The sequence below is a fragment of the Nelumbo lutea genome, chromosome 7 (genome assembly GCF_056320005.1).
Source record: "Nelumbo lutea isolate HS-2025 chromosome 7, American lotus-T2T, whole genome shotgun sequence".
Classification (NCBI taxonomy): domain Eukaryota; kingdom Viridiplantae; phylum Streptophyta; class Magnoliopsida; order Proteales; family Nelumbonaceae; genus Nelumbo; species Nelumbo lutea.
In genome coordinates this window covers 22890452-22900377 of record NC_142690.1, presented here as the reverse complement: position 1 = coordinate 22900377, position 9926 = coordinate 22890452, and the positions used below count along the sequence as shown (strand labels likewise).

The window sequence follows — 9926 nt, the reverse complement described above, 5'->3', positions numbered from 1 at the left end:
GAAAAAGCGGCCGGGACAGTCTGAAAATCTTTGAGAGATTCACTTGACACGGGGAGGAGTTACAGTCTCTCTCTCTCTCTATATATATATATATGATGGGGTTTGTTTTCTCATCATTTTCCAGTTTATACGATGGAGAAAGTAAATTAAGAATGGTGTTTCGTCGTCCTGCAGTCTCTAACCATCTGTTGTTGTTCCGACCTCATCTGTTCCTAACGTGTGCATTAATCTGAGTTTCTGTTTCAGTTCCACGTTCACTTCTAAACTACAGTAATCACAAATGCTCAATATATGAGCCGGATCAATAGTCCCCTTTCAACAATTGATGCTTCAAAATTCAAACATCAATTACTTTCCTTCATTTTAGCTTGCATTACCATCATTTTGCTTGTGGTTCAAAAACATCTCTCTCTCTCTTCACTCTGATCCTGAATGCTAGCTTGACTCTTGTATTACCATAATTTTCTTGTGGCTCAAACATCTTTCTCTCTCTCTCACTAACTCACAAACACACACCCACATACAGAAAGTAGCTAGAAACACATAGAACAACACATGTACATCAGTCCTTGGTGTTGTTTCCTTGTTTCATCCATAGATTGTTTCAGCATTTCTTAACCACTTGATTGGGCCAACTTTCCTATTATTGTCGGCCACTTTCTCTACTTGTTATTTAGCACTCATTAATTATTAGTACTATAACACATACATCTTTTGACTATGTGCCTCAAATTTATTACTTAAACACACTCCTCAGATCTCAAGTGGTCTTCGTTTGTTAGAATGTCGACATGGATCATTTGATTTCTGAAGCATTTTGTTACTGGAAAAAATGGTGACAAATTAAGTCCTACATTGGCGTTCTCAACTACCAACTCATGAAACATTCTTTTTTAATTTGCTTTCAGAATTAACTGGTGATGAATGACACATGCATGTATAACACTTATTCGTAGCTTTATGGTCTAATTGAGTCAGATGGGTTCTTAGTCTGTGATGAGTCAAGACAAGCAAAACTATTTTGACACTGGCTAGATATCAATCAAACCACTCAGGTTCCACTATCATTTGTCTTCATGTATCTTATCAGGCCATTTCAAGGCACCCCTTGTGGCTGGTACTTTTCATTCTTTCTTATGAAATGGTGGGATGTTCTCTTCATTAATTGCTGATCCAATGAGGTAGTAGTTCTACATTTATGCCTCAGCTAAAGATCCTACTACTCATGCAACACTGAGCTGATGAGATGTTCCATATCTTGTATTTATTCTTCAAAGTGAACCCGAGTAGTCCATTTCACAAAACATTCAATCTGAATTATTTCAGGGGTCCCAGTTAAAGCTTCATTATTTCAACCACTCTCTGTAGTGTGCATAAAGTTTGAGAGATTGAAGCACTAATAAGATAGCCAGTCTTTCCGTAGGTCCCAACAATCTAGCTCTTACCATTGTGGCTTCTTGGCCACAGACCAACATTACAGAGATAGCTATATGACTGCCATTAATGGCCCAATATAATTCAAGCCATTACCATCAACCCAAGACACACACAAGGATAGAAATTGGCCGTTTCTAATTCTAACCACACCCACTAACCCTGTACAAAAAGGCAGTGTACTCATTTGCTGAAATGGGTGGGATCTGAGTCCTGTTTGACTCAAGAAACCAATGCCACCGGCTGAGATCAATGACTAAGATAGCATCCTTTAATGTTACTTGGGATTCTAACTCATCAATATTCAGCAATGAATTAATCAACTCGATCATTCGGAGCCTTATTAGGGCATTTCTCCAATCCAGTTATTCCTGTAAACCCAATGTAGGGTTTCCATTTTCATAGCTGAAACCAATCCTAATTTGGACTTAGGAGTAATATATTCAACCTGAACCCATCCCATAAAAAATAAAAGAAAATGCATATTTTCTTGATTTTGCTTTCAATTATAATACTGCTTTATTGAAAAGAGATAACAATTAAACAAGAGAGTGAGAGAGAGAGAGAGGAAAGTTTGTTAGAATACAAAAATGGACAACAATGCAAATGCAGAGTGGCTTTTGCTGCAGTAGTACATTAAATAGTCCCACAGGATTTCAGTTGAATATTTAAGAGAAGTGAAGGATGAAAAAGCAGGAAGATTCCCTCGATTTCTCATCTTCGCCGCGTATATTCATACTTCCAACTATCCTCCCCTCCTTTTCTTCTGTCACCCACCACTTGTATTCCAGAAAATAAAGGAAGTTGAAAGAAAATCGCCCACTGTTTTTGTTCTTTATAATTCATATTTACCTCATTTCTCTTTAGTACTTCTCCAGTACTGCCACAGAGAGATCTAGAGAGAGAGAGAGAGCACTCCACATTAATTGTTGGTGACTGTTCTATCTTGTCTTCTCCTACATGAGAAGAATCTCAAATGAATGTGATTGGATCTACAACCTTGGTCACTGCTGTATTACTGAAAAGCTACTGTAGATCACGGATTGCTCCTAATGGCCCAAGAGTTGGGCCTACACTTTGGTCCCCCAACTTTAAAATGCGACAATTCAGGCCATGTTTGGTTTAACTGTCATTCTTTTTCGTTTCTAATTGAGATGAAATTCTAAAATGGACAAAAATGGGTAAAAATAGGTAGAATAAGAAAATGTTGCTATGAACCAAACACTTTTTTCCTAAAAATGAATTCTTTTCAAACTGACAAGTGTCCTATGTTGCTTACTTTCATTCTTAAAAAAAAAAAAATTGTCGGTATTCATAAATTGCCAACCTAGGTCTCCAACAGTCAATGTTTACCAGTTGGCATAGATGTTTTATAGAAGTACTTTTGTAAAAGTGCTTTTATAAAAGTTTTTTTTTTGGTAAAAAAAGTGCTTTTGTAAAAGTAGTTTTATAAAAGTACTTTCATAAAAGTATTTTTATTAAAGTGCTTTTGTAAAAGTACTTTGCTTTTTGTGTAAAAGTACTTTTATAAAAGTGCTTTTATCAAAATGCTTTCATAAAAGTGCTTTCGTAAAAATGCTTCCATAAAAGTGCTTTCGTAAAAGTGCTTCCATTAAAGTGTTTTCGTAAAAGGCTTTCATGTGAAAGTACTTTTATAAAAGTGATTTCATAAAAGTATTTTTGTAAAAGTAAACATCTATGACAACGATTTTGTAGGTAGAGTTTCCTTAAAGAATGAAATGAGCAAGATGGAGCATAACTATTTTTCATGCTGCAAGCTATTCAATTTTTGTGCCATAGGGATGATTTTCATTCTGAAAAGAATGTGACCCATGACAAGAATTGTATGGTCAAACACTCTAATGTTATTCATTCTTACCTCATTCTTGCCCAAAATGAGCAAGAATTAAAAGAATGAAGCACATAGCAGTGAAGCAAACATGGCTTGAATATCCAAACTTACAAAACATGACAATCCAATACTTATTGTTAATTAACTATTAACCAGCCATTAAGTGGCATTTGAAAAAGACATAAATGCCCTTCAAATGCCGTCTAATTTTCTTTATCAACCATCCAAACATTGACAAGAAATTTAACAATCTCAAGTCCTTGCATTTTTTTTATTCAAGAAAGTTGGGGTAACCAGAATGTCCACTCAAACGTGATCCCAACTTTCTTGAATGGAAAATGCAAGATTTGGGACTATTAATTTTTTGTCAACGTTTAGATGATTGATAAAGAAAATTAAATAACACTTGAAGGGCATTTGTGTCTTTTTCAAATGTCACTTAATGGCTGGTTAACAACTAGTTAATGACAAGTACTAGATTGTCAAGTTTTAAAAGTTTGGGTACTGAATTGTTACATTTAAAGTTAAAATGGTACTAGGCCCAAAGTACAAGGTATTAATTGGGAATTTTCCTTGATTAATTACGAATATAAAAACTAATCAATCCTCTTGATATTCAAAAGTTGGTCATATGGAAAACCCTTCTTTTTCTTTCTTACCAAAAATATTTTAAATATCTTTACTTATCCTTACTATTATTTATTATTTTCTTAATAATATTGTATGATGTTTTCCATATTTTAAAATTTTTATTATTATTGTTTTATATATCTCTTTTATTTTATTTTTTCACATTTTTATTAAATTTATAATAATGCTTTACTGTTTTGCCTTTTTTTTTATATTATTTTAATATTTATAAATATCTTTATTATAGTTTATATTCATTTTATTTTTTTAATTTTTCATTACCATTATTTTTTTTTCTTTTTTATTATATTTATAATTATATATTCATTACCATTAATTTTTCATTAATACTCGCACACTTATGTAGGATAACGGTTGACCACATGAGAATGATGTGATCATTATGCGTGGGGGAAGTGAATTCACATACCAAATGTGTATTGGGAACATCTCTAAATGACAAGTATGGGAGATGTTTTCATTACATTTTAAGATGTGCATGCACGATGTTTTTGAGGCATCTTCTGTGTGGGGCAGATGTGAACTCGGGGAAAGTTGACAGGAGCCCAATTCACTTTGCACTTAGATGCCTGATTGGGGTGATCTTTTTTATTTTAGGTAACTTTTTGAGATCTATGTGATCCATACCCCACTATTTTTGTAAAAAACCCTTTTTTTTTTTTTTTTTTTTCAGGTTCGTCAATTTGGTGGTGCTGTTTTTTCATTTCTCCAAATCGAAACCAAAGTGGTACCACCGGTTAATAGGTTCATCGGTTTTGGTTTTTGATCAATTCGGTTCTTTGGTTTTTTGGTTTTTTATATTTATAATATATATGATATAAATATATGTATAATATTATATTATAAATAATAAATGATATATAATATATTTTAAATATTTTAAAAATATATAATATATTTATAAATAGATTATTATAAATATAATATAAGTATATATATTTATATATAATGAATATATATTTATATATAATGAATATATATTTATACATAATATATAGAAAATATGTGACATATATTAAAGATATATATAAAATATACATATAAATATATATACCGGTCAATTCGATAACTGCTCGTTTTTTTGTAGGTTAACCAAAAACCGAATTAATAATCTGATTAACCGTATTTTGCAGTTCAATTTTCTCGGTTAGATTCAATTTTTCGATTTTTCATGGACACCCCTACTTTTTTCCTAATCTCAAATCATAATTTTTAATAATTATTTTATAAATAAAAAGTTAAAAATTAAACTAAAAATATAAACTAAGTATAAAATAATATTTATATATACATATGTTATATCTAAAAAATATTTATATATTTTTAATAATAAATACATATTTATTCACCACAGGTCATCCGGAAGCAAAAACAGTTCTGCCTCCGGCCCTAAGTTTTAACGCCATAAAAAAACTCACGAAGAGCTTCGCGTCTCCTGCAATTAATTTTCAACAGTTATTTTTAGATCCATCTCCAACCAGCCGTTGGATTAGAATCAATCATCTCTACCATCCTGAATAGTTGATCTCTGTTTGCCACAAACACAAATCTGAGCTTCTACTATTATTCACTGTAAGAGACAAATCTGCCCGGCTGAATGGTCGGTGGTCACAAATGGCTTCTGCAGTGTATCAAGCATTCAAGCCCTCCTCTTTTAATGTGAAACAGACAAGTTTCTGCTTTTAGTAGTTTAAAAAAAATAGAATCGTACCAGAAATCTACTTCATTGCAACCCGGTGTTCTTAATCTTCTGTCTCTCTGAACTCAAAAAACGTAAAAACCAGAGGAAGAAGATTTATGAAGTAAGCTATCGATCAATTCTTCTCATCACAAATTTACATTCCCGGAAGAGTTCAATAAAAGAGAGAAAAAAAAAAAGAAAAACAAAATGAAAATTTACTATTCTAATATCTCCTCCTCTTCCTCCAAGAGGAGCTCACATCCATTTAAGCACTCCGCTCATACTCAGAAATCAACCCCAAAACCTGATATACGAGCTTTCCACACCAAGCATCGACATTTTTTTTTTGTTTGTGATAAAAAAGAAAAATTAGAACAAAGCTCACTGGCTCTGCTCTTGGGTCTCTCTGTTTTCTGCCTGGTTCTGGTCATGGCTACTTGCCTTGGCTTTCTCAGTGTTCTCTGATTTCTCTCTGTCTGGGGTGATTCTGTTGTCATCTTCCTTGTTTTTGCTATTATCTACGAATGCAGAAGCAGAAGCCTTGCTCGAGATGGGTGTCGCCAAGAAGGTTGGATTCTCATGGCCAGCCATGATTACCAAAATCTTCTCTTCAAACGGAGTTGGAATTTTGATGGCTTCACCGACCTTCTCCTCCCTGTTCTCTGCATCCCTCTCACCGTCTTCTACCCCCTCCAACTGCCCAGAGAGCTTCCAGTAGGAACAGGTGAGAACCAGTAGAGCAAAAGCTATAAGACCCAACATGGCCGCCAAGCCCCCAAAGAGGTACGGCACCGGAGAGTGCCATGGCGAGTGCTGGCCCGCTCCGGCCGCTGCCGACTTCGGTGCTGACGCTGTCGTGGCTGTGGATCCAGTGGCCACTCTGGTTGTTGTGCCGAAGGTACCACCTGTCCTCATTTTCTGGAGTGTGTGAAGGAAATTTCAGGGATTCTGATGAGAGGTTGTGAGAATAGAAAGGCAAAGAAAGCTGATGTTTACTGAGTTGGATCGATGGAGAAACGAGAAGGGTTGATGAGAATTTATAGGGAAAAAATTGAGTGAGGAATGAAGGGTTGATGAGAATTTCTTGAGAGTGGGTTAAGCTAAAAAATACTCCACTAACCACTACTAGACTACTAGAGTATATTTTTTCCTTAGCTCTCTTCTTTCTTGTTTTTCTATAATTTTTCTAAAGAAAACTTTTTTATTCTTATTTTAATGTGAATTTGTGAAACTTATCCGGAGTAAGGGGCTCTTGATTTGATGGGTCTCAGGGTCCCTTGATGTACTTCAAAGAATTACTGTACAAACGCACTAGTACCATGGTCTTACGTAGAGAGAGAGAGAGAGAGGAGGGGGGGGGGGAGAGAGGGAGGTGTGCTTGCGTAACGAGAGAGACAGCAATGATGATTTTGGGGAAGGAATTTACGGGAATGAGAAAGGAAGAGGGGGGTCGATTGATTTCGTCACTTATTTGATTAATTGATTTGAATAATATAAACGGGGTTTGGTCGTTTGGAGGTTTCACCATCATCTTCATCCAGCTCCAATTTCTGGTTTTGTCTGTAACAGTATTAGTATTGTTTTGAAGAGGTTTGTTTTGAGTTCATTTAATGCTTATAAAATCACAAGATTAAATTAGACTAGAACACTAGAACGGATTCAATTCATCAGTTGAACAAGTAGAAGGCTAATGTAAGTTTAAAAGCTTGCTTCAAAGCATGGTTTTACATATATATTTCAATGCTTATATAACAAATTAATTATGCCTGATTTTGGTTAGGACTTAGTATTGTAATTTGAATTGAGTTTAATGGAATCGGCTTTAGGGATATGATTAGAATAATAGGAAATGATTTAAGGACTCAATAAAATGAAAAGGTAGAAGAGGATTCATGTAGCCGGTTCCATGCATGTAGTTGGGACTTGGGACGAGGCTCAAATTCAATGATGATGGAATCAGCATTTGGGCTTTCAATAGAATGCAAGGAAAAAGACAAGGAGTCCCAAAGTAGCTTTTCTTTGACAGTTTGGGGAAATCAGAACTTATTTCTCAATAATTCAATGTATAATGGTCAGTTCCAGCTTGGCAAACGAACATGGACATGCTACATTTAAACAAATATTCACGGGCAACCATTAGGGTGGGGAGTGGAGGAGGGGAAAAATATATATGGGGTTTTTTTCTGAGCCATAAAGGGTGGGGGGGATGGCTCCCCGGTGCCCCCTAGCGCTTTGTAGGTGATAATTTTAGATGATGATGATGGAGATAGTAATAATATGCTTTATATTTTTGTATATAAAAATAATTCTTATTTATCACACTTATTTTTGTTTAATATGATAAATATATGGCACTAGAGATGTCCTCAAATGTTTTCTATATATATATTTTTTATTTTTTATAAATATTTTTTTTTGTTTTTTATACTTTCTCATTTTTATTATTTAATTATAACATCGAGGGTTGATGCATTTAACCCCAAAAGTTTGAATTATTGACTCACAACCAAACAGAAAAATAATTCAATTTTTGGATCAGTTTTAAATGATTAAAAACAATTCTTCTTTATCAAACTTATTTTTAATTAATATGATTAATATAAATTATTAGAATTGTGCCCAAATATTTTCTACAAAATTTATGTATTTTTTATATTTTTAATTTTTATCATTTAATTATGATATCAATGGCTGACACATTTGATCCATAAGGTTGAAATATCAAGATGCCATCAAATAGGAAAATAATTTCATTTTCAAGTCTGTTTTAATTTTGTATTTCATTTCAATCATCAATAAAAGAAATTCTTATTTTTTTTAATATGATTAACATAAAATATTAGTGGTTTTTGTATGTTTATCTTTGGGTCTACCATAAATTTTGTTAATATGATTAACAATTTCATCTTTGGGTCTACCACAAGTTTTGTATTTCATTTCCAACATCAATGAAAATAATTATTATTTATAACACTTATTTTTCTTTACTATGATTTATGTAAAATATTAAAGATGTGGACAATTTTTTTTTGTATTTCTATTTTAAAAGTTTTATTATTCAACTATGACATTAGGGTTGACCTATTTAAAATGGATGGTCGAACTGCTTACTTGCCACTAGGATGGAAGAACAATTTTGTTTTTGGGCTGGTTTTAAAAAAAATTGGATTTTATATAGTTAAAAAGTATTGGATATTGATCTAAATGATAAAATTTATTATTGAGAAAAAAATAGCATAAATATAGGGTTCAATGAGAAAGAATGAAAGTTATTAGAGATGAACCAAATTCAAAAATAAAGGTGTTTTAATCAATAGCAACATTAATTCAATGAAAGATAACAATAGTATATAATAAATGCAAGATTTCATAAGAGGGAATTAAAAGAGGTAAAAAGTAATAGTTCAAATTGCGTTTTTTATCTTACAAATTAAGAGGGACTAAATTTAAAAATAGGGATATTTTAGTCAAACGAAAGTTCTACACTCTTATTCATACTTCTAATAGTAGTATAGATACACTATAGGAAAAATGACTTTTAGCGGCAGTCGACAAACTGCTTCTAAGAGAGGTGTCACTAGAAGTTCTAGCAGTAGTTTTCTCGATTGTCGGTAAAAACAAAAAACTACCACTAAAGAACATGGACATCTTTAGCGGAAGTCACGACAGCCACTAATATATACATATACATCTATATATATATATATATATGTAACCTATATTTTTTTAAAATTTATTTCTAATTTGCTTCAAATAATCTGTTTTCTCTATATTCATCTAAATTGAAATGAAATACAAAATGGTAGTTTGGATCCACAGGTTGCTCTTTAGCAGGAACATGAATAGTTTGTATCCATCAGCATTAAACATGTTCTTAAACAAAATGGTAGCCAAAGTCAATGCGTTTAGTTCATTCATGAAACATAGGATTGGTAGCAATGTGAATCACAACTTAGCTTTTGCAATGAAGTTGCATGGATAACCAAACTTCGAGATTAAGATCTTGTAAAACACAGAGTGTGGGAGAGAACAAAACAATGCAATCCAATTGAGCTGTTAGTTTGGATGGAGAAAGCAAATTGAAGTGAAAGCTAGGAGCATGCAAGGCATCATGAAGAAGTATGTTTGGGGTTAATGTAATGGAGATAGAGTGAGCAATAGTATAAGTGCTATAACTCCATTTGGAAGTTGGATCAATTTAGAACATGGCAAGAGATACAAACTTGATGAAACAAGGAGAGAGATCGGTCACTGTGTAAATTGATGCTCCACTGTTAGTGATCCAACATGCTGGAATAGTGGGTGAGC

At 33.1% G+C, this 9926-nt stretch overlaps 1 protein-coding gene across 1 annotated transcript; it reads right to left on the bottom strand.

Moving 5' to 3' along the window:
* Positions 1-5731: 5731 nt before the first annotated feature.
* On the bottom strand, positions 5732-6737 carry LOC148845647 (protein GLUTAMINE DUMPER 3-like). The gene has a single exon (XM_088955114.1). The coding sequence runs from the start codon at positions 6531-6533 to the stop codon at positions 6000-6002; it is 534 nt and encodes a 177-aa protein (XP_088811240.1). The 5' UTR covers positions 6534-6737; the 3' UTR covers positions 5732-5999.
* Between the last annotated feature and the right edge of the window lie 3189 nt (positions 6738-9926).

Bases quoted from the DNA above. Each gene is read 5' to 3' on its own strand.
- LOC148845647 (XM_088955114.1), bottom strand. From the start codon at position 6,533: ATGAGGACAGGTGGTACCTTCGGCACAACAACCAGAGTGGCCACTGGA.